This window comes from Varanus komodoensis, unplaced genomic scaffold, assembly GCF_004798865.1.
Source record: "Varanus komodoensis strain SLA01 unplaced genomic scaffold, ASM479886v1 scaffold38, whole genome shotgun sequence".
Classification (NCBI taxonomy): Eukaryota; Metazoa; Chordata; class Lepidosauria; order Squamata; family Varanidae; genus Varanus; species Varanus komodoensis.
The window spans coordinates 1,101,633-1,126,752 of record NW_025335909.1 but is presented as its reverse complement, the minus strand read 5'-3'; the positions used below and the strand labels follow the sequence as shown (position 1 = coordinate 1,126,752).

General features: G+C 44.2%; 1 protein-coding gene across 5 annotated transcripts in view; it reads right to left on the bottom strand.

Annotated features, from left to right (window-relative positions):
• LOC123028675 (septin-2) overlaps window positions 1–25,120 on the bottom strand; it is a 56,470-nt gene extending 31,350 nt beyond the window's left edge. For all 5 annotated transcript variants that reach the window (XR_006415733.1, XR_006415732.1, XM_044440832.1 and 2 more), the window contains exons 1-7: window positions 25,023–25,120; window positions 11,473–11,524; window positions 9,153–9,252; window positions 6,860–6,946; window positions 4,379–4,502; window positions 1,421–1,555; window positions 637–754 (exon numbers count right to left, since the gene is read on the bottom strand). Coding sequence is in view for 3 of the 5 variants with exons in the window: in XM_044440832.1 (XP_044296767.1) it covers window positions 637–754; window positions 1,421–1,555; window positions 4,379–4,502; window positions 6,860–6,946; window positions 9,153–9,252; window positions 11,473–11,499 (591 nt within the window). In the remaining 2 variants the exon portion in view is untranslated. The remainder of the gene's footprint in view (window positions 1–636; window positions 755–1,420; window positions 1,556–4,378; window positions 4,503–6,859; window positions 6,947–9,152; window positions 9,253–11,472; window positions 11,525–25,022) is intronic.

The window sequence follows — 25,120 nt, the reverse complement described above, 5'->3', positions numbered from 1 at the left end:
CCCAGCCTTGGAATCTGAGCTACGACACACAAACCCACACTTTGAACCCATGTAACAAGGACATTCAAGGGAAAAAAATCACTTTGTGGTGTGATAGCTTCCCAATTTTAAGAAAGTAAAAAATACAACGAAAGCAGGAGGGATGGGAAGGTAGCGGGGGTCTCAGACATGGGAGCTGCAGGCATAGCGCTACCTGCTGGCACCACACTGAACACTCCAGGTCAAAAACGGGGGCCCAACCCTAATCTGTGAAGGAGAGGCCTCTCTTAGCCCTGTCGCCCCATGATCCTTTCGAACTGGAGCTGCAGCAGTGCAGCCCAGAGACCTCCCCACATGCAAAGCATGTGCTCCGCCAGACATCCATGAGTTTATACCCATAGATATCCCATGTAAGAGCAAACTGCCACGTTCAAATGGCCAGGGTACTCCACATGAATGAATGAAACTGGAAAGCAGCCAAAAAAGAGAGTGCATGGCAGCCTTCCCAGCATGGATGTCACCAGATGTTCCAGACTACAACTCCCATCAGCCCCAGCCCGCATCACCATTCACCAGGGAAGAAAGCACGCATTCACTTTACGAGCTGGGACGTTCCAAAAGGGGTGATGGCATGTTCTTTTTCGGAAGAGTGCCTACCCGTCTCTTCAGCCTCTCTCTCTCCTTCAGCGTCAAAGTGTCAGCTTTGGCAATCACAGGGACAATGTTGACTTTTCCATGAAGGGCTTTCATGAATTCTACGTCCAAAGGCTTCAGCCTGAAAATCAATCAGAAAACTTAATGCAGCGCTGAAAGCAACCTAAGAATTACTTGGAATTACTTGTTATGCATTGGCAACAACAAACATCTCAGGAAATGGGACACTCTTTCCCACAACAGCCCTAGAATGTGGTGTGCCCTTCCGTGGAAAAACACGCACAGCGTCTGCACTGCAGATGTACAATGTTCCATTACTTCAATGCAGGAAACAGGGTATATACCGTTTCGAGCGCGTAAACTCACAGCAATGTAAACCTCCTCGTGAAAAAAATCTTTCAACTTCCGCTGATGAACGAGGCTTCAGGAACCCAGACAAAATCCGTACTGTACAAAGTTCAGATCGCTTGAATTTGTACGCATGTGACTCACATGACAATTAAGCCCCCTATATTCACATGAAGACGCAGTTATTACCTCCTAAGTTTCTAGGTAGCCACCAGTTTTAATTACATACCCCTGCCATGCATTGGTATTAAATCCTTTCTGAAATGGAGACAAAACCAAATAGGCAGCTATTAATCCCAAAGGTGATTTTAATTGAGTTGGCCGATTGTCAAGGAGGAAAGTAGGTCCAGGAACAGGATGGCTAAATCCCTTCCAGAAAGTTACTCGGTGCGTGCTTAGAGGCGAGAAGGCTCGTCCGCGCGTGCAAATCCGCCCTTACCCATGTCCGAAGGGAGATATGAAATAAAAGCAGCAATGAACTCTGTTGTCCACAATGTGGCGCCGGTTGAGGCCGCTCTCATCGTGCAGGTATCTCTCGAACTGGTTGTCAATGTAATGGATGATTGTTTTGAAACTGAAGAAAAAGAAGGGAGAGGAAAACAATTGCAATGGGAAAGGCTTTCTTTCATCCAGACTCTTGTGAATAAGCAAGATTCTCTTTGAAGCTTTTCCTCCTGAACACATCTCTCGAATAAGATTCTGCTCTCTTCCCCATGGAATTCACATTGTAAGAATGAGGCTGACAATGTACGCATACACCCAGTTGCTCCTGTTTCCTGCTTCTTCAAGGACTAAAAAATAGCTTGGCAATTCAATTAAAGGGTCTCTGCTACAATTATTTCTTTGCATGCAGTTTTCAGATCTTCATCACTGCTCAATCTTTCCAATTAACCTTGTCATCCTGGGACAAAAGTCAAGAATCAAGTCGATGTTATTTGCCCCTTTCATTTAACATAGAGAGTTGTGAGAGAATTAATACAACTGAAATGTTCCTAGAATTTAATACAATTCCGCTGAGTAGCAAATTGCAAATGCATTTTTAAAGTATATACTGCTTTCCTTCAGCATCCAAAATATTGTACATTACATTATCCCAGCCACTCTTATAACGATCCTGTAATGTAAAATAGTAGTACACATTATGGATGACAATTATTAGGTATAAGGCCACAAAATAGTGCTTGGGGATAGGAGATATAAAACCTCCTATAGAGATACTAGAACCCCGACTACCAGCTGCTATGTTATGCTAATTCTTAGCTCTGGCATAACTCGCTGCGGTGAGGAGGCATTCTAAGCATCCGCTGGATATCCAGAGAAAAGGGAGGTAAGGTCAACCAATCTAGCAGAGGAGGATTCAAATAAAAATATGCAGCACAAAAAAATAGCCCATAACACTGGTTTTACCTAGTGGATCAACTAAGCACCACACGCATTTTCTTTTCTGTTTGGGTCTTTTCTGAGCAAGAGAAAGAAAGAACAGAAACAAACAGCATTCCTTCCTCTTTCATAGTTGGAAAACGGCCTTTCCAGTAGTGGTTCCAAACATCTCCAGAAAGATTCATTTATCGCAGTTGCTATCAGATTAAGACCCTTTTATTTTTTTGAATTTCCACATTCAATTCTGGCAAAAAACTGTTTCACAGCCCCTTTTAATATTTGGGGCTAAACTGTTTCACTGGTTGCTTGATTTTCTTTTTACGTTCCTTTAAAATATTTTAAGCTGCCTTGAACATTCTTCATAGGGAAACAAGATCAAAATTTTAAACACACTCACTCATTAATGTGTGATTTTCATCCTTAGACAATGGTGGCATGCTTTACCCAGTAAAACGCACCCTTCTATATAAGGCAAAAAAGCTCTGCTCCTCTTTGCGTTTGGGTCACCCAACAGAGAACACAAGAGAAATTTAGCATATATGGGTTTTCAAGAGACCAAAAGCAGTTCCTGAGCTACAGTTAGAAAAGGCTGCAGGTGACTAGAAGAGGGGAATTTCTAAATAGGCTATGACCTACAGACCAGGAAATATAAACAGTCCAAACAGCTTTACAAAACAACTTCGCAATGCACAATGCATCGTTATATTTTCTTCAAGGATAAATTCTGTGAGGGTGTTTAAAAAGTAGAAATTACCTTCTATTGACAGAGATGGGGAGAAGAATTCAAAGTCTCAACTTTATGACAAATATTGGACTTAATCCTTTGAATTCTTCACTGCAGATTCAACAACAGTGGTGCAATGATACCATCACCCTGCTTTCTCTTGGTCTCCCTCCCACCCGGAAAAAGCGGGTGGAGATCCAAACTCACAGAGGCTTTATGAAATATTGCCAAAGAATAAACACGGCATCAGAACACAATCAACAGGAAGTTCAACTTGCAACACAATGGTTGAGCTAAATGGACTTGGAAATCCAACAGAAGGAAGTTTAAGCCAACCTGATGAAGAAATTTCTCTGGTACAAAAGGACTGGGAAATCACTGCAGGAAAGCAATATTATGAATACCAGTAAATAGGCAGTACTACCTAGAGGTATTATATGAATGATAGTTTTAAGTCCCACATTTATAAAAAGTTAGTTGCTCTTAGTTTACAGTCATTATCTGTGGCAAACATCTACACACACACGCGGAGGGAGGGATCCACATCAGGACATGGCCATATAAAGACTGCATGCATCCCACTGGAGACGGACTAAAGTTGTGGAATTGTACACACCTGTTGCCAGGTGCAATCCCTAGCATCTGCAGGTAGGGCTGCAAAAATTCCTGCCAGAAATCTTGGAAAGCCACTGCCAGTCAGTGCCAACAACACTAGACGACTCAGAGCAAGGTAGCTTCCTGCCTTGTGTGCAAAAAGGGTCAGGGTCCATCTCCAGCATTAAATATTGGCATTATCTGGGAACACCTTCTGTCTGACACCTGGGTGCTGCCAGTCAGAGGAACAAATACTGGACTAAATGGGCAAACAGTCCAAGCTCATATACAATAGATTCCTATGCTCCATATTCTCTTGCTATCGTCTACAGTTGTTAGTAGTCCTGCCACAGGCAGGGAGGCCTTGAGACTGGGGAGCAATTCCTTTTTCCAGCTTGCCCATCTAGCTGCCCCGCACAGCCTGAAGCAAGAAGGGTAGTAAAAACTGTAGTAGAAGTCTTAAACATAAACCCATCTCCTGCTGGGACTTGTATGAACTACCCAACACCCAGCACTGACAAAAAGCCATGAGAGTTAATGCAATTAAAAATTGATAGTGAGAAAATGCCCCCTTTCCCAACCAACATTTGTTATCATTTTAAATTATTTTTAGGCCATCTATAAGGGTAAAACACTCTCAGGAATCGGTAGATTGGAATAGATGTGAAGAATCTGTATCAGAGCCAGATAAAAACATACCAGTCTTGGCTATTAATAGCATCCCCATATCCTGGAGTATCTACTACGGTGAGACGAAGCTTCACCCCTCGTTCCTCTATCTCTACGGTGGAAGCTTCAATCTGGACTGTTCTCTCTATTTTTTCTAGAAGAGGAAGGTTTAAACACATTAACGTTCCCTTGTCAGAACAGCGAGGGGCATGAAAGAGGTTTTTGTTTTTTTAATTCAAAACTACAAGCACCAAGAGCCCGCTGGATTGTTTGTGCGTATGTTAGAACACTACCCAGTAGCCAACAAAATCCAACGGGGGAACTGTGCCAAGTGCTGCAGCATCAGCTGCTCCTGTTCCAGATCCTGCATTCCATCCCTCCTCCATTCCCCAGCCGCCAGTCAGTCAATACTCCACACTGTTGGGACAGGAGCATCCCCTGCCTTAGCTATTTTTACCCGTAGATTATACACCTGCAAGATGCTGGGTTCTCCGAAGCCTACAGCCTGACTTGTGTAGGGATGGCGCCATTTTAGCCGCTTGGAAAACTGAGTTTGCTGTTGGCATGTATATCATAAAAGTGGGCAGAAACAGGGAAAGTCATGGCATCATCCCACCAGGAAAAGCAGACCATGACGGAACGAGATCCAGAGGTGTCGTCAGGAAAGGCAGAAGAGTTGGACCAGGGTAGGTGCAGGTTCTGGTCCTCACTCAGGCCATGAAGCTCACGAGGTATCTTTGGGCCAGGCACTGACTTTCCGCCTAACCTGCCTTACAGGTGGTCGGACACAGCGCAAGGCAGTCGCAACTGCATCATGTAGCACAATGGCGGGAAAGTGGTACAGAGCCTTCTCCCTGGTGGCACCCAGACAATGGCATCCAACAAAAATATGTGCAGGGTGTTTTCAGGGGAACTGTCAGATTGGGCTGCTGGGTTTAGCTTTATAGCCCTTTTTGGGTGCTCGGTCCACATGATTGTAACCACAAAGAAGGGGAGAGGAGGGCTGTGTCCACTGGCCCCGGATTTGCATCCTTCACAGGCCACTACCGTAGACAGAAGCCCGTCCTATCATGGACTCCTTCCATGACTTAGAGGCAGGGTTTTAAATCATGTGGGGGGTTCTATGCGCACAGATGCAATAGTTGGACAGAATACCCATAAAGGGCTATTGTGCTATGGTTAATGCGTGCTTTACAGAGGCCATTACCCGCCCCAAGTATCTCTAGTGAGATGAAAGGGAAGGATATAAACAGAGTAAAAATAACAGCGTGGCGGGCACATGGGACTCAGCGTGTGGCTCTTTGGAATCTAGGCCACCACGGGCCACTGTATATTCCAAAAAAGCAATAGGCCTTTGCTGTTGTTTACACATTAGCACTTTAAAGAATATATATCGCCCAGCCAGAAAAGGCTGAGATAACAAACAAAAGGGAAACACAACAGCCATTTCACAGGCGCAGTTTAAAAGGATGAGGAACGTGAGAAGTACTCTGAAGTGCTTCAAAGGTAAACAAGAGAAGTGCCAACATTGGAAGGCGCGCAGGACAGAAGCCAGCTCAGTTGACTGGAATACACAGTGATTTCGAAGACATCCCTTTGCACAGCAACATATGAGAGGTACAAGGATGGATACACATTCATTGGGACTTCAGTGTTAATTGATCTGAGCAGCCTATTAAAAGCCTTGGGCTTGATTGGTCGGGTTTTGTCCCCACAACAATATCCCAAGCTATCCTGATGCACCGATGAGCTTTTTAATCTTCTAGTTCAGCAGGAGGCAGAGTTCCCTTGCTTTTCTCTAGATGACAAGAGAACAATGCCTCATACGGAGCTGAGATGAATAGCAGTGATGGACATCGCTGGGCCGTAGCTTCAAAATGCCTGTAAATTTTGCACAGGTGAAATACATGATAATGAGTATATTTGACTGAATCATTTGCAGCAACTACCACCAAACTTTATTCAGACCTAACTGCAAGTTCAGGTAGCAGGTGCTGACAGAAACTGAGCCAAAACAAGGCCCTTGAGAAGCAAAATGGCAGAATCAACATGCTGAGCACCATTATATAAACTGGGGGAAAAACCCTAAGCAGGCTGAAAAGAGCTTGCCCAAAGAGCAGGCTCAGTAGCCATGAAATATTGTTTGTTACTTGGGAAATGCACACGGGAAATGTTACTTGGGAAATGCACACGGAAAGGGGAAGGAATGTGCTGCTTCCCTACCCCCAGTTTCCTTTTGCAACTGGCGCACCACAGAGAGGACGTGGCTGACCGGCAGAAGCCTAAAATGAAGCACTCATGTTAGCGTTGTTGTTTGGCTCTCTGGACATCAGATAATGTTGTCCCACTGAAAATCCATTTTCATACACATGCAGTCAGTCACTTCTTAAATAAATGACTCAGTTTCTAAAAATTCAATTAGCTTTTTTTAAGGTCTATTTCCGTTAGAATACGTGAATAATCCCATCTAGGAAAAACCACAGACAGAGGCTGAGATGTAGAATGGCTTACCTGCAGCTCCAGGAATGTACCGTTCAGGATAGAGATCAGTTAGGAATAAGCTGTTAATTAAAGTGGATTTTCCCAAGCCAGATTCACCTGTGAATAAGATGGGTATTAATTTAATGAAATACTCTTCCCACCCTTTCATGCAAACCACAGGTGTGTCATGCAGCAAAAGCATTTCTTCCTGCCAGGATCCACCCTGGTTTGCAAGATAACTTTGCTAGGCTTGACTAAATAAAACAGGAAAAACAAGCTGTATATTGAATAGGCTACCATTTCCAAAAGTACACACTTTCACAAACTAACCCAAAACTTGAATTAGGCACTCCAATCAAATCCCTACAAAATCACTATCACCCCTCACTCATTTTTTCCCAGATCTTGTCTCTGAGAACACCCATGTTCGTGCAGCAAGACAGAATTTGAGGCCAAAAATATATCACGGTGAACGGGTACAAACGGGCACATTTCAGGTTGCTGGGCATACGTGCTGCAGTCATATGATAGCTCTTTTCACTTTGGAAGGAGAAGCCGTAAAGCAGTTGTGGACAACATGCAGCCTTCCAGATGCCCTCTGGAATCTCCCCCAGGGAAACCACATGCCCTACCTGGGCCCTACCCAGGTCCTCTTCCCTGGGTCACCTCCCTGTTATAAACCGTATGAACTTAATCCAGACAGCATGGCTTGTGGCCCTCCAAATGCCTTGGCCTGCAGATCCCACAAGGGCAAACGACAAGGGATCATGGGAGATGTAGGGAGAGGGCCACAATATGCCCCGCTTGGCCTAAACAGATATCCAAGGAGACAAGCTTTGTCCTGACGGCTATATGCTGCCTCCAGGATCAGAAGCAACACTTCTCAGCACCAGCTGTTGAGAAACAGCAGCATGCCGGGACTGTTACCTTTACATCCAGCTTGCTGGCTGGCCTCTCTGGAAAACAAGATGCCAGGGTAAGTGGGCACTGGTTCAGCAGCATCTCTGCAGGGCGATCTGAAGGCTACCCCTTCAGGAGTTTTGGACTACAGCTCCCCAAGCCATGGCCAGAATAGCCAGTGGTCAGGGATTCCTGGAGCTGCCACCTGGCACATCAGGAAGGGCCCCAAAATGCCTACTCTAACTCTAAGGGTGCAGAGCGCAATTGAGGATGTGGCTTGCCACCAGGTCACAGTGAAGGCCCCACTGAAATCAAACTGCTTTCTGCAGGTCGCCCTCTGCAGTGGTGCCCCTCCAACCTAGAGCCAGGTCAAGCTGTGACCGGCGTGTATAATCCAGTTTCTTCTTGCTGACTGTACTTTCCAAGGACCTTTTCCAAACATTAACAGCAATTGAAAGTCATTAAACAATGACTCACTATGCAATAGTTCTTCCACAGAAATGAAAAGTTTCTGAAATGTTCTCATAGGCAGCTGAGGGGAAGTGAGTCAGAGATGGTTTAAGCATCAAATCTTCATTTATATATATAATTAAATTTTTTAAACTAACACTAAAAAAAAAAAATCAAACATCACAAACATTGGATTCACTGGGTCAACCTCCTACTACATATTACATGAGTGCCCCATGAAATCCTCTGCCTTCCCACTCGGTTTGCCCCTTCCCCTTGCTTTTTTGGGAGGTACTGTGCAACATTACATAGGGACACAGGAAGCAGCCTCTCCCCATGGCAGGTACTGATCAGTCCAGCCCAATATTCTCATCACAGACTCGAAGCCGTTCTCCAGGATTCTGGGCATGACTCCTTTCTAGCCCTAGCCTAAGAAGCTGGCAGTTGAACCTAGGATCTTCCAGATGGGAAGCAGTTTAACTCTCACCAAGTCACAGCTGTCTGTGTAACTCAGGTTAGGGCGAGCCATGATAGCTTGCTTGCAAACTCTGGATGGAAGCATAGAAACCGTTTTCCAGACTCTGGGATGAACTGATGCCGTTAGCATCTCTGCAAACATAAAACCACGCCATGGTTTCCCACTAAAAATTGGAGGGAGAGGGGCCAAGGCCCTGTGAGCCTGCAGGTACTCTCAATCTCCTAAGAACTAGGGACAGGAACCCCAATTGTTATACTTCCATTGTGCTTTCGGTTAAATTTCTACTGAATGTGTCCAGGGCTGTTCCCTCACCCACAAGACACTTCTTGCTGCCTGACATAGCACCAAGCCCAGCTTAGGTGGACACTCCAAAATGTCTCGCAGCACCATTCAAAACCCAATTCCTGCCTTTTAATTCTTTACTCTAAGGTGCCACCTGAAGCAGCTTGCCTTACCAATCAAGTATTTATAAAAAGAAAGAGAAAGAGCACCTACCAACAACCATTAGGGTGAACTCAAAGCCTTTCTTGACAGACTTCCTGTGGACTTGATTGGGGAGATTGGCAAAGCCTACATACCCAGCAGAGTCCGAAAACTGGAATGGGAAAGCAACAAAGAGCACTGTGATTGGAAGCACAAGGCATTAAGGACATAGGAACAACGCTCACGACACCAGTAGTACATCTCGTACAGCTTCTCTTTTAAAATTATTGTGCAATGCAAATAAAGCTTCAAACCACATCAGTGGAAAAAAGGAAAAAAGAAACAGAACTGAAGCAATACAATTTCGAATTCAAAATGGTCCAGCATTCTGTTTATACCGTAGCCAGCCGCCAGCTCGCAGGATCCCACAAGCAGAAGATGAGGGGAACGGCATCCTCCTACCCATAACTCCCCAAGAAATGGGGCATTTCAGCATGCTGCCTCTGCTCCTGGAGACTGCTTAGAGCCATCAGGTCTACTAACCATGGAGAGCTTCGTCCTCCAGGAATGTGTCCAGCCATCCAAACTGCTGGCCATAACGACTTCTAATGAAAACGAATTCCATAACGTAACTCAGTGCTGCATGAAGAATTCCTATTACCTGTCCTGCATCTCTCACCAATCAGCATCATGGGATGACCCTGAGTTCTGGTGTTTAGAGGGACCAAATATCACCCCATCCACTTTCTCTACACGATGCATAATTCTGTGCAGCTTTCTCATGTCTCCCCATTGCTCTCTCTATGCTAAAGGATCTCAGCTGCTGCATCCTTCCAGCACAGGACATGTCTTGCTTATTTTAATTGCTGCTCTGGACATTTTCCACCTCTGCAATACCCTCTTTTTGGGGGAATGGCAACCGGAAAGGTGCACAATATTCCAAGTGGAATCTCACCAGATCTGTGTAAAAGAAATATGAATTTTTATTTAAAGTTTTTAATAAGCCGTCCCCTTGCTACATAGCCTCGGAACGGCTTACAGAAATAAATACAACATAACAATTACAATTAAAACCCGCAAATTTGATGACTTTATTCTGAATGCCTTCCCTAATTATGCTTAACGTGGAATTTGCCTTTGCCACAGCAACCACATACTCTAGAAGCAAAATGTCTGAAGCAATGTGCAAGTTTACATCTGCTTGAGAGCTACAGAGCAAAGTGAAGGAGAACGGCTGAAGTGTTGAGTTCTCTGCTCAGAATGTGGCAGCTAGAACAGCCTTCCCCAAGCCAGTGCCCTCCAGTCAAGCTGAACTACAGCTCCCAGCATCCCCCAGCCATTCCTACCAAGTTGGGGAAGGCTGAGCCTGAAGACAGGAAACAATGCACAATGGATTGTGCTATGAATTGGCCACATTCAGACAATTGTTTCTCAGACCACTGGCTACTATGCTCCATCCTTTGCACAAACAGCACACAAGCCACTTCAAAAGTCAGCCATAGGTCTCAGTAGTTATTCTGATCTGTTTTTTTCTGAACCATTCCTCCACTTGCTGGAAAAGACTGACAAGAAACATGACAAAATACAGCACTTCAAAACCAAATTGGAATAAAGCTGATAAGATACATGCCAAGAAAGTAGTGAGACCTATTAAAATTAATAGTATTAATATATCTTCAAATGCAAAGGCATCCTTAACCAGTAAAATTCAATGGACCCTAATTGTCTATGGGTCACTAATGAAGGAACAAAACCAGCCCATCTGATTCTAACTTTAAAAACATTTCTCTAGTCTGATTTTAAATGTTTTAACTAAGAATGCTTTGTTTAGAGAGTGTGCTTGTTTTCAATGTTTTAACTGAGATACTTTTGTAACCCTTGTTTGTAAACATGCTAATGGCAGACACCCTGAATTTAAGCTTTTATGTTATAAAACACTTCAATGGGACTTTTTAAATATAGCCTGGCAGTCTAGGAATGAATCAAAAAGCAATCTCACAACCTCCCTTGGAAGAGAGTTCCGAGCTGGGGAAACTCTGATCATTAAGAAAAATTTAAAACCAGAGTTTAATGAAATCCAGATAAATTATTAATGACCACATTGCAGTTTAACCGGAAAATCGATTTAACAGTAGGCTTTCTGTGCATGAAGAGATAAGAACAGAGCTGCTGCACATGAATGAGGCTCACAGGATGATCCAGATGCTTGAGAACATCTTCAAATACGGTTCCAAGTCTCTAACCCAACCATCCAAAATTGGGATCATGAAAGGGTCGAGTCAAAACACAACGGAAAGCACAAACTATACCACCCTTGGCAAGTATTGATGCTACCCTATAATACTGTTAGCACATGCACCTAGAGAGCTATGCCCTGCCACATGCTTCTTACCTTGACTTTTTCACCTGATTGAGACATGTTCTTGCACTCCAAATGTCAAAGCCTGGAAAAAGCACACAGAAAGTTAGAGGTTTGACTCACACTATCATCTTCATACTTTCACTATTATGGAATGGAGAAGCCAACATAGTCATCAGCCACCTCTACCTATGAAAATACACAGTGACTATATTTTGTGGGACTCAAAAATTAGACATTACAAATGAAGGTAACATCAGATATTCAGAGGGGAGTAGTTTTATTCCTTCCCTGCAGAGCAGGAGTAAACAGAACAAAATGAATGAACAAACAATCAAAACAATGAACAAACAACTTCCCATGTTGGCCACCCTAGAAAACAATGGCCAACTGCTCCAGAATGAGCCCCTGCACCAAAAATCGCTTCAAATCCTGGTTTGTTAGCCTCAGTTGTCTGGTTCAGAAGGCAGAGGAAACTCTAGTTAATAGAAGACTTCCTAATTTGTTTACTCACACAAACTGCACACACAGCCCAAACATTAAGATGAAATATGACTATCCGAATGTGGGCACAGATACAAGATTAAACCTGCCCTCAAAATTACATGAAGCCAAGAGATTCTTAAAAACCCCTGCTACCCACCCACAATCCAGTGTAGAACCTCTGCTCTTGAGCATACAGAAGAACACCCCAAAGGATGCAAGCAGTTAGAAGATACAGGCATAAACTCTTTCAACACCCAACTCCAAAAGTAGCTCAATTGATTGCTATGTGAACTGCCCCAAATGATGGGTTTACTGTTTTTACAGGCTTGCTTTCTCATGGGTCCTCAAAGCACATCACAGATCTACACAATTCCTTTTATCTTCCCATTTTCAGAACAAGAACAAGAGTGAGCTCTGCCAGTGAAACCATCTGCTTTTTCTCTGCAGCTAATGCTGTGCAGGGTTGCACAGCTTTCGTTCCCCTCAAAGGCACAGCCTCAGGAGTCTTTACGACTGCAAAACTAGCATGCATTTTCCATGTAAGTAGAGAATGGGTGCAAAATTCCGCTTCCGGATAATCTCAACTTTAAAATAAAAAAGGTTCTAGCTGACTAATGCAATCCTAAATGCACACTGACTAATGCAATCCTAAATACCCATGTTGTGGTTGAAAGAAAGCAAAACTCAAGATGACATCTGAGGAGCTATGAGGGGGTCCCCCACTTCTTTAAAGAAGATATATGCAATTAACAAAGAGAGAACAAAGGTGAGGAGGAGAGAATTCAAATCAGGGCCATGATCCTGGCAGAGACGTTAACCCCACCCCACCAATCAAGTCATAACACAAAGGATAGTTTTTCCCAGGGAGGGACAACATAGGAAACCTGAAAATCGTCAAAGGTGAAACCTCTGAAAGGGGGGTGAAGTTTAGAGCAGAAGAATAGCACAAGGGAAAGGCTTAAATGATTCCTTCTCTGGCTCTGGAACCCTACCACAAATCCTTACCCCGATGTTATTCACACATGCATTTCAACACTGTCTACACCTTGCAGAATTTGGATTACCTTAGTGAAATTAGTACAATTGCCTTTTTTTAAGCAGAAAGAACACCCAGCCTTGGACACCCTATATAGCTTTGCCACATGCTTGGGTTTTCTTTGTGTCTACACATTACCGTTTAATATGAAATAAATTGTTCCTTTATTTAGAACAGTTGCAGAAACAAAGGAGGAAAGAGGCAAGAAACTGAATTACTGGGCTTCTTGACAAACACAATTCTTGGCGTGAAAGGGAGGAAGTGACCTATAGACAGACACCTGCGACTTCTGGATGCAGATGCTTTCCTGTTACTTCTTAACGGTCACCATTGTTGGCAGGATGCAGCATGAAATTATGTTAAAAAGCAAGTGGTCAGCTGAAAGCTTGCACTAAAGAAAATGAACAAATACTGGACCTGACAGAACCCATAACTAATGATTTTGGGAGAGGAAGCATAAAGCTCCTGAAGATTTGTTATTAAACCCAACAATAAATTTCTCTCTATAGACACACACAAACATTCACAAGCAACGTACTGCAACCATTTACGTGGGGCTCCCCCTGAAGACGGTCCGAACACTTCAATTGGTGCAAAATAGAGCTGCCAGGTTGCTGACGGGGCGTTATGCTCACATGACTCCAGTCCTCCGTCAGCTTCACTGGCTTCCCATTGAAGTCCGGGCCCAATTCAAGGTGTTGGTTATGACCTATAAAGCCCTAAACGGCTTGGGTCCTGGCTACCTGAACGAGCGCTTACGTCCGTATATGCCCGACCGCCCCTTGAGATCTGCGGGAGAGTCCCTTCTCCGGGAACCCTCCATGAAAGAAATTAGGAGAGTAAGCACTCGGAGGAGGGCTTTCTCTGCAGTGGCGCCCAACCTATGGAATTCACTCCCCAAAGAGGTCCGCCTGGCACCATCGTTACTGGTTTTTCGGCGCCAGATAAAGACCTTTTTATCTAAACATCATTTTAATTGTTAAAATATATGATCTGGCCAGGGCAACTTCTTCCCTCTCTTTTCTCCTCCTATATTCTTTATTTACTTATTTTATACTGTTAATTTTAATTTTATATTTGTAAATCAATGTATTTTTGTATTTAATGGCAATTTATTATGTGCTATTGTATTTCAATGTATTTTATCGTGTTGTAAGCCGCCCCGAGGCTTCGGCAAGGGGCGGCATAGAAATGTTATAATAATAATAATATTGTATTTCAATGTATTTTATTGTGTTGTAAGCCGCCCCGAGGCTTCGGCAAGGGGCAGCATAGAAATGTTATAATAATAATAATAATTTTTACACTGCTTGCACATCTTTTAAGTTCCCAGAATCCTTCAATTAACACTTAACCATTCAGCAAAGTAAAGCAAGAAACAGGTATGACAAGAGATCCCAAAATATGCAGTTTGTAACAGTCTTAAGAGGCACACCTACTCAGCCCCATCGCATTCAAAAGCACTTTTTCTAGATAATTGTAAGGTGAAGAATGTGCGTGTTTAAGTTAAACAATGCTGGGTGGAAAAGCAGCATTTCAGACAGTATCAAAGATCGTTAGAGCAAAGAAAGAAGCACAGTCAGTATCACAGAAGATAGAAATAATTAACGGCCTTTATACTTCCAGAAAATGAACAGTTACTGTGGGTTTTCTGTCCCTGTGGACTCAATGCATCCTGAAATCTACTTTGCCCTGTATCCAATACAATCTAATTTAGTCTGCATAACATCCCCTGCTTTATTTTTACTACATCCAGAAATGCACATTTAAAATAACAACAGTCAATAAAGTCTAAGATACTGTATATTCTAGGTCCTTTTGGAAAAGCAGTTTGTAAGTGCCACAAATCAAAAGATACATATTGTATGTGTCCCTACTTAACAGATTTTCTGCAGCAAGAAAAAAATGGAAGCGGTACAAAAACACAGAAGCATTACAAATGGATGACAATAATCTCTAGACCCCACCATAAAATCCTGTGAATTGGCAGGACAATTGCACAATAGAAGTCTTTGTCCAGAAGCATTCTGTCCTCATCTTTATTTCTTTAATTACACTTACATCCCCCATTTTTCCTTCAGCAAGAAGTCCAGAGCAACGTGCAGAGTCCCCTTCTTCCTTGGCTTATCCTCAAACGCACTGTAACGCAGGTGAGGCTGAGAGACTTTGGGTGATGGCCCAGAATCAGCTAGTGAGCTTCATAGGTGAGTGGGGACTAGAACCTGGATCTAAGGCCTGGTCCGATATGCTCGCTGCTACACCACATAGATTCTTCGCTCTTAAAGCAGGGAATAAGCACTAGTTACATCTTCACAATAATTAAATGAAACATCAGCAATATAAACTTACAATGTAGGTTCCAGAATGTAATGAAGTGGCCCTAACCCTATCAGCCATCCCAGCACTGGCCCAAAACTGATACAAAATGCAAATTTAGGATGATTTCCATGATGCCCAGTTTTAAGTCCTATTACCATCTCCTCTCCCATCTCTGTATTGGTGGAAATACTCATTACTTCATATGCGCATCAGTTCTGCTACAGGTGCTTTTAATCAGTTCTACAAAAACTTTAGAAGGCCAGATGCAGAAGATGAAACTCAAATGCTTTGGCCACACAATGAGATGGAAGGACTCCCTGGAGAAGAGCCTAATGCTGGGAACAATAGATGGCAAAGGAAGAAGGGGACAGACGAGGATGAGGTGGCTGGATGGAGTCACTGAAGCAGTTGGCGTGAGCTTAAGTGGACTCTGGGGGATGGTGGGGGACAGGGAGGCCTGGAGGAGTGTTGTCCATGGGGTCGTGATGGGTTGGACGCGACTTCGCAACTAACAACAACAACAAAAACTTTTGGGTTCCTGCTGCCTACCCCAGCCCACCCCTGAAATGGGCTAACACAATTACCTGCCATTTTTGTGCCTTGTCTTTAATCTATAATGCCAAATTGGACGCCTTCTGTTTGTGGGCGATGCTGTAGCATCACTGAGCCAAGGAGAGGGGGACTGCACCAGATGACCTCCAGCGTCCTATCCAACTCTACAGTTCCTTGCAAGGGAAAGCAAAGCCCTTCGCCAGGCAAAGTCGTTTGCACGCTGCTTTTGGTGCTGGGTTTCTTCTCTCGACGGCGCACTCCTCCTATTGGAGGAGGGGAGCTTACCATTATGACTGACCTATACTTTAAAGCACAAAACTATCAAGCCAGCAGTGAAAGCTGTCTAGTAGCACAGGAAAGCAAAAGCATGTAGCTTCCTATAGTGCCAATCACAACGTGCAAAGCCAAGAGAGGTGAGAGCAAAAGGAAAGATGCGCTGCTGGAGGTGATCTCTGCATTTGTCTCTCATTGCCAGGAAGGAAACATCAGACCATCCATGTTCAAATCTGCATACAAAAATAATGGTTCTGAAAGGAAAAATATACATTCTTTTGTTTTAAGTTCAGAAGTGGGGAAAGCACATCCCACAGCTTAATTTTAGAAGTCCTCTACAAGCTGTCAAAAGCAGCATCCCTCTACTGGAAGCTCACCAGTAAAGTTAGAAAGAAAAAATGAGCAAGTGGCACTCCTGCGGCTGGTTTTTGGTCTTGTCCACAGTCAGCGTGGGGCCCCCAAAAGATGGCTCCTAAAAAAAGGTAGCCCCCAGCAGAAAAGTTTCTCATCCTGGCCTCTGATGTTGCACTTACACGCTAGAGCCAGCATTGTTTCTCAGGAGGCATTCCCAGCTCCAAAAAGGAAGAAAAGGAATGATGTCCCTTCAGGTATCGCTGGCATCCGCTGTTTCTGACAAGACAAAGTCTTATGGCATTGATTTTTAAAAAATAGAAATCAGCTGCCCAATTAAATCAGGAGTCCAGATGCTTCTTTAAATTGAGCAAATGTGGTTTGATCCATTAGTATCACAGCCCTCATCTCAATTGTTGCATTTTACCAAGGGCCTGAGCTCGCTCGCTCGCTCTCTCACTCTCTCTCTCTCTCTCTCACTCTCTCTCTCTCTCACACACACACACACACACACACACACCCCCCTCTCCCTCCCCACCACCACAGTGCAGCTGAACAAACAGAGCTTTGGTTGAGCTTGGACTAACTCCCAGATGTTTTTTCTGGAGGTCAGCTGATAGTCAAATGAGCTTCTACTAAAGCACCAACGTAGGGTCAATGGGCAACACAGACAAACCCAGCCTTGGCTTCCCTGTAGGCAAGATGCCCGCCAGCCATCTCCCATCTCCACCGGCACAGCCTTGGTGCCATCTATGCCATTAACCTTAACTTCGTCTTTGATAAAAGGGCAGAAAAATTACTGGGCTGACCAAAAACGAAGCTCGCCTAGGGAAAAAGATGTTCTCCTCTATGAAGTGGGACTGGTGAAGGGGGATCAGACCTCTCCGTCCCTTCTCTGCCGAAGAGCTTGTATTTCTCCACGGCCATCCCAGAGGAGAATCAGGGCGGCAAAGCACTCCGCTCCGCTCCTCTCCTGCCAGCCCACTCACACTCGGACGGATTCCTCACCCGTGGTGACCAGGCAAAAAACTGAGCACAAAGCTGTCTTGCATGTCTTGATTACTGTATTTATCCATGCATTTTTTATTCCATCCTTCTTCCCAAGCACTCTAGTGCCTGCCTCCGCCTGCCTTTCAGGAATTAGGTTCGGCTGAAAGGCATTAATCAGTTCAAAGTCACCTGATCTCCATCTCAGGAGAGGGGATGTAAAACCAACTCTTTCCAAAGATTACACCTCACTGGCTCTTGTATGTTACTTTTCTAGTTAACTGTCAAAACACTAGAAACACCCTTTTTATAAGGGTTGATAGTCAACCTCAGCTCTCTGTGAGGAAAGGCAGGAAATATAAATAAATGGGCATCCAAAGCCCAACACAGAAGCAGAGCGAGTCAGAAGGGGCCTCCCGGGCCATCTAGTCTGACCTCCGGCACCAGCCGGCTCCCACCATGCGCATGTCCAGCCTGTCTTTGAATACCCTACAGGGCAGTGGCCAAGTCCTCTCCTGCCTGGTCCTGTTTAGCCACCAGCATGCAGAGTTTGAACCAAAAGCACAAAGAAACACTTTTGCTGAGGGTATTTACCAGCTAGACAAAGACAGACCTGATACACAGGCCTAATCAGCAATAATATAAAAGCAAACGGAAAAATTCCTGTATGCTTCACTGCTGTTCATTTTATTCCCAGGAACAATGGCAAAGGAACAACAATTTTTGGAGACATACAAAGCTAAGCACAAATATTTTGGAATCGGAGATCTGTGAAAGTCAAAGGGCAGACTTCACTGTTATATAACATGGTCAGCTATTGCTCAGACATAATTTCTGAACTACATGTACTGTACCAACACATTTCCTATCTCATGGGAGGGCAACCTTTTGAAAGTTACACTCCAAGAGTACACAGGGATCAAGTTCAGGCTTTCTCTGCTGAAACACAAGAGTCCCACACATGTCATCATATCAGAATCCCATTATAAGACAAAGTCCCCTACAGAAGAGGCAGGAAGGAACCCAGCTCATTTCCTCTGTAACTCCAGAATGCAAAGCACAAACCTATCTGCCGGCATCTGAGGATTTCCCTCAGCAAAACAAAAATGTTATACAGCAAGCTTGAAAACTTTACATAACAAAAGCAAAGAACAATGACTTATGATAAAAACATACAATTGTGTGAAACTCATGGACTGTCATTACTAGTAACTTTATTAGTATTATTTTACTGTTACTGATTCTTATTTATGGTATTATATGTTTTATGTGTTACTCTTTTGCTAAATGCACCCAGAATGATGGATAAAGATCAGCCTATCAAATTCTTCAAGTCCCTCCAATTTTCTCTGAAGTCTTTGGCACAAGTCCTTAGTTCCCATATCTCACTATACTTAAACTCAAAGTGAACTGAAATTATAACAGTCTCTTCATTTCTCATGCCACCATTTCCTTCCTATTCCTCTTATCTAAGTTTAATTCTAGATTGTAAGCACCCCAAGACAGGAAGTTCCTTTGTGTTTTGCAAAGCCCCCCAAACACTAAGGGCACTTATAATGCCATTAGTGGTTAAGAGCATGGGACTGAGACGATCTGGGTTCTAGTCCCCGTTCAGGCATGGAGCCAGCGGGGTGCCTTTGGGCCAGTCAAACACTCAGCCAACCTACCCCACAGGGTTGTTGTGGGGATAAGATGGAGAGCAGGAGGAGGAGAATGATGCAAGCCCCTTTGACCTCATAAGAAAAAAAACAGGCTATAAATCTAACACACACGCATACCATCAGGGATCAAAAGCTTGCAGTCCTCTGCCCAAGCATCAATTATGCTGGCTGGGGTTGATGGGAATTGGAGTTTGACAACATCTGGTAACCTACATTTTCATTCTGGCTGCAGAGGAAGAGTCGCCCTCCTCTGAGCAGCAAATATGGAACCCCAGGCTCCCAGAAAATAACATATTCCTTCAACAAAGCAATATATTTGGCACAACAAACCCCCAACTGTGATAGAACCCAGAGCAGCTCCGCCTGGATTAGGGCTGCAAGAGAAGACTCCCATGCTCCTCCCCTCAATTTTTTTCTTGTGGTGTTGCACACCTATTCAGTACTGTTAACTATTCCATGAAACTAAGAATGTCATTGTGTAGCCCAGTCCCAGTTTACTTTTGATTTTAAAAATGGTCCTTTGAAGAAGAGTTGCTTTTAATTTTTCATTTAAAAAGCATCCACCTGTACCCTGGCAATGGTGTTCTGCTAAAAATACACAGATCTATTCAGTGGAATAGATGGAATTATGGAAAACCTGCCTAACGTGCTTATGTTATCATTAGGTGTAATGAAAAATAATCATCCCAGTGTTTCACAAGACGTTACTCAATTTGTTTTTCTAATTAACGTAAGTTCCAAACTCTGTGGATGACAGCATTTTTTCTTCTATCAAACTCATTGCTTTGAAATGTTTGACCATTTTGAGACACTAACTGAACAGAGAATTGACCAGACACTCTTTGACCATCTCTTGCCCTCCGCTGAATTAGATGGAACCTAACTTTATCTGGCAGATACCTTTTTAAAGATACTCCACATCGCCCTGCAAAGGGATGTGATAGCAACTCTTACTTTTTATATTTACAAACCCAAATGCCTTCCCATGAAACTTAGAGTCTGTGCAAAATTAACTAACCTAGTAGAATCACGGGGTTGTTTGAGACTGAAGTAACCTCGGGTCATCCACCAATAGCCCCCTACACAACGCAAGAATCTTGGAATTATGGTATCCTTAAGAGACAGCTATCCAACCTCCGAGATAAAAGTAAAACTTTGGGTTGCACCCAAAGGAACATAAGCAGAGGGAAAAAGGCTGAAAACCCTGTTCTGAAAGCATTTGCTCAAGAGTTCACACAGTGTAGTATCAGGTCAATGCAATGTCCATAGTTCACCTGCTTTTGCAAGAAACTGCACTCAAGAACCTTTCAATTTAGTAACTCGAGTTGACATTCTCCTCTGACAGAATGCACTCTCCCCATATGGAACCATTTCTTTCAATTCAACCCACGGTTCTGTTAACAAACTTTGAGTTCAGGGCCCAGTATAAAGTCACTGAAAAAACAAATCTGTTGGGAAAAAATACACTGGTAGAGTATAAAAGTCACACTGACCAGACGGATGGTTAACTTGGTCCAGCATTCTGTTCAGAGTGAAAAATTGGATTCCCACAGAATCCCACCATCAGGATGCGAGTGCAACGGCACCCTCCTACCCAAGTTCCCCTGCAGTCATGAGGACTAGCCGCCACTAAGTGCCTTTACCTCCATGCTTTTTTTCCAATCCCCTTTTAAAGCCATCCAAACTGGAGGCCAGCACCACCTCTCACAGGCACACTCACAGCCACAATCACAGCAATGATCTTGTCACAAAAAGTAGCAGCGATGGCTACATATCTCTTCAACATTTGTAGCTATGAAGCAAATAAAACCCAGCTCAGACATCCATGCTTTACTTGTTCAAATCCTGCATGTCTGGGATTTGGAGCAGTGATTATGTCTGTCGCTGGCTTTAACCGAATAAGCAGCCTGATGCATTTTTAATGCCAAAACCAAAGACATTTTATAGGCTTTGAAAGGAAGAACTGTTGGATGCACGCCACAAAAGCTTTAAAACTCTCTTTATTCCAGATTAAAGACAATGCTGAGGATACATGCAAGAACTGAGGAAGTCCATCTCTATGACACGGTGTTACAAGTTATCATTTTTGTGGCCATAAGCTATACCCTGTTATAGCTTATCTCAGACACTCTGGGTGGGGAGGGAAGCAGGAAGCCCTGAATCCATGTGGCATTCCTAAAATGCTTTCAGAATTGCAAAGCCAAGCACAAATTGGCAGTTCATTTGCAAAGGGGAAAAAAAAGAGAAGGTTGAGATGCAGAACCATCTGCTGGATAACAAGACTCAGAGCAGAATAGGGCAATTAATCAGTGTGCAAAGGCTTCACACTTAGACTTCAATCCTATACATGCTTAGCTGGGTATAAGCCTCAATGTACCCAACAGGACTTGTTTCTGAGTTGACACGCATAGGATTTTGGTGCTGGTTTGCTCAAGGGTGGTCTCCCAGTTTTAGGAAATGAGCATCAAATAATTTGCCTGCCTTAGAGATTCTCCCAAGTGTGACTTCTTTGCAACTTAGAAGCAGACCTGTGTGCATATGATTAACCCCTCATTTCCCTTCACTTACTCTGGTATAGCAGGACAATATGCTAAACACACGCATGCACACACAAACGAAAAATAGCAAAAGATTAAGCAGAGACATCACCCTGCCAACAAAGGTGCATGTAGTCAAGGCTATGGTTTTCCCAGTTGCAATGTATGGCTGTGAAAGCTGGACCATAAGGAAGGCTGAGCTCCAAAGGACTGAGGCTTTTGAACTGTGGTGCTGGAGGAGACTCCTGCGAGTCCCTTGGACCACAAGGCGATCAAACCGGTCAGTCCTAGAGGAGATCAACCCTGACTGCTCTTTAGAAGGCCAGATCCTGAAGATGAAACTCAAATACTTTGGCCACCTAATGAGAAGGAAGGCCTCCCTGGAGAAGAGCCTAATGCTGGGAACAAAAGAGGGCAAAAGAAGGAAGGGACGGCAGAGAATGAGGCGGCTGGATGGAGTCACGGAAGCAGTCAGTGTGGGCTTAGGTGGACTCTGGGGGATGGTGGGGGACAGGGAGGCCTGGAGGAGTGTTGCCCATGGGGTTTGCAATGGGTCAGACACGACTTTGCAACTAACAACAAGCAGATGCATCAAGAGAAGGCCTATGAATGGTTGTCAAAATGGCAAGACATAATCCATAGTCAAATTCCTTCTTGCTGAAGGAGTAAATGGGGGCAGGGGGCTAATTTTCAAACTACATTCTGTGCTACCTCTGGGCAGATCCTGAAGCTGTCAGGGTTTCAACATGGAAAACTGCTCTCCACAGGGGGAAAAAATCCAGTTTGGCTACAACTAGGAGGACTATTCACTAATGTTTCCAAATGCATAAACCAACAGTATTAAATCTGTGGGTCGAATTCATCCCACCTGGGGTCCCAGTCTGTTCCTCTGGGGCACCTGTGACAGCCATGAGTCCTTTTCCCAGACTCCATCACCTCTCCCCAAACGGCTAATTTTCCCGACTATCCAAAACTGAATTTGGATAGAAATGGACTGAAAGAGGTTCACTGGCCACAGACTTTTCCTTTCTTCAAACTGAAAGTTCCCAGGTAAGGGATCGTACTGCATAAAACGTGCCTGAACAGCTCAATTCATGCCTAAACTTCAGAAGTAAATGAACAGTGTCCTTCATAGGAGGAGAGAGAAGATTATTCCAGATTTAGACACTGCAGTATAGAATCAGAAGTGCTAATTCTGCCAAATTCTCTAATCCGAACTCCAGCACACACTGGAGTTCAGCATCTTAATGAATTTGTAAATGATGCAAACATACCCCCAAAAAACCACACCTTGTTCCCAATGTGTATTTTAAAGCAGTATATCATGCCAGTAGTCACCACAGAAAGCTTTCCACCTTCCATCCAAAAGTCCCAAAGATATTTCCCAGGTAAAATAACCTGCTGAATTTGTCTGATAAAGACAAAAAAGAGAGGCTGCTACTGCATTCCCAAGCAGCTAAAAAAGACTGTTAAGATCCAAAAGCATCCCAAATATAACTTTATCCTGCATATACATTTACGTGGAACATCTGTTTAATGAAGGCCTATCAGAAAAATCCACAGGACAGCTCTTCAAAGATGGGCAATAAACCATGCTTCGGCGAATGGGGCAGCATAAAAATGTTTTAATAAATTAATAAATAAAATCTACCAGGTGAAGCTTTCAACTTCTCATTACCTCACACATCCTGTAATGCAGTACCAGAGAAAACACTACCAGTTTGATTTTTGCCTGAACCTTACCAGAATACTATAAGATGCCTTACACCAGATTGTTTCTTTACCTAGCCACATATTGTCCACTTGGATGACCAACCCAGAAACTCAGGAAGAGGGTTCTACCCTGTCTGAAACATTTAACTAGAGATGCCAGAGATGTTTAGGAAGTGCAGTCTAGAAGGTCAGAGTGTCACAACTCAGCTTCAAATAATTCAGCCATGAAACTTAAACTGGATAAAGTTAGACCACTTGACACCCCACAAATTTTTAACAGTTAAGAGATGGCATTAGGATCTGCAAATGAGGCAGATGTCTTTTGTAAAATAAACTGCTGACACCCCTTATTCCCATTGGCAGAAGCATTTTCAGGGTCATGAGAGCAGTAATGAATTCATCTGGGGACTCCTGCTTACAGCCACCAAAAACCTACAATCCTACCTTCCAAACCACCACGAACTTCCCCCCATCCCCAGGGAAAGGGTTAAGCATTCTCATGGGGTGAAAGCTAGTAAAATAGCCTGGGAGTTTCCTGCATGGCATGAGCTGTTCTACTTTTTAAATTATCATTAATAGTATAGCATAGTGGTTAGTGCTAGACTGGTGGTTTGGGAGATCCTAGTTCTCATTTTCATGCACCCATGGTGCTCCCAGGTGATTTTGGGAAGGATGCTGATTTTCACACTAGTGTACTTCACAAGGTTGTTGTAAGGATAAAAGGATGACCAGCTAAACCACTTTGTGCTCCAGGAAAAAGATGGAACATAAAAGTAAAAGAGATGAGATTGTTTAAAAACAAGAAATGCCAAAAGAAAATGCCTTACTCCAGATTGAGAGGCAAGACTGAGAACCGGTGCAGAGCTGGGAGTGTGGGCCAGGGTTCTAGTCCCTGTCTGGTCAGGATGAAGAAAAAGAACACCATGTAAGCCACTTTGGGCTCCTTGCAAGAAGAATCACAGCAGGATATGAATGCAATGCAATAATTTATTTATTTATTCAATTTATATCCTGCCTTTTTCCGACAAAGGGCTCAAGGCAGCTTCCATCATTCTCCTCCTCCATCTTATCTCCACAGCAACCCTGTGAGGTAGGTTGGGCTGAGTCTCTGTGACTGGCCCAAAGTTGGCTCCATGGCTGAGCGGGGACTAGAACCCAGATCGTCCGAGTCCCAGTCCCACACTCTTCACCACTGCACCACATAATGACAAATAATGAAGCTCACTGGGTGGCTTTGGGCGAGTCTCAGAATAGCCCACCTTGCAGGGTCCTTAGGAGGATAAAGTGGAGAGGGAAAGGCTCGTGCAAGCCGCCCCAGGTGCTTTGCAAAGGGAAACGGGGACGGGGCGGGGAAATATAATCAACAAAATCACAGAGGGGCACGTGGAAGGCTTTCCTGAGACCCGAGACAAGCCTTCCTTCTCCCGCAATCTGCCCGCCAGGAAAGGAGGGACCCCGTCCTCACGGCCTCGACCGGGCAAGCACGCGGGGCTCCCACCGCACCGACACCCCCCGCCGCGCACCGCACGCCTGTCCGTCTGTCTGCCCCCTGCTTCGCAAACCCGCCCTAGACCGGGGGGGGGGGAGGTGAAGAGGGCTCTCCCCCCCAGCTATAGATTAAAAAAGCAAGCCCGAGGCGGGGAAGAGGAAGACGAAAAGCCCCCTTACCTCGCCCCAGAGCCCCCTCGCCGGTGCCGCCTCCCTGTCAAGCGCTCCAGCCGCCCGCCGGGCCTAGCAATCCGGAAGGACAGAGAGGATGGAGCCGA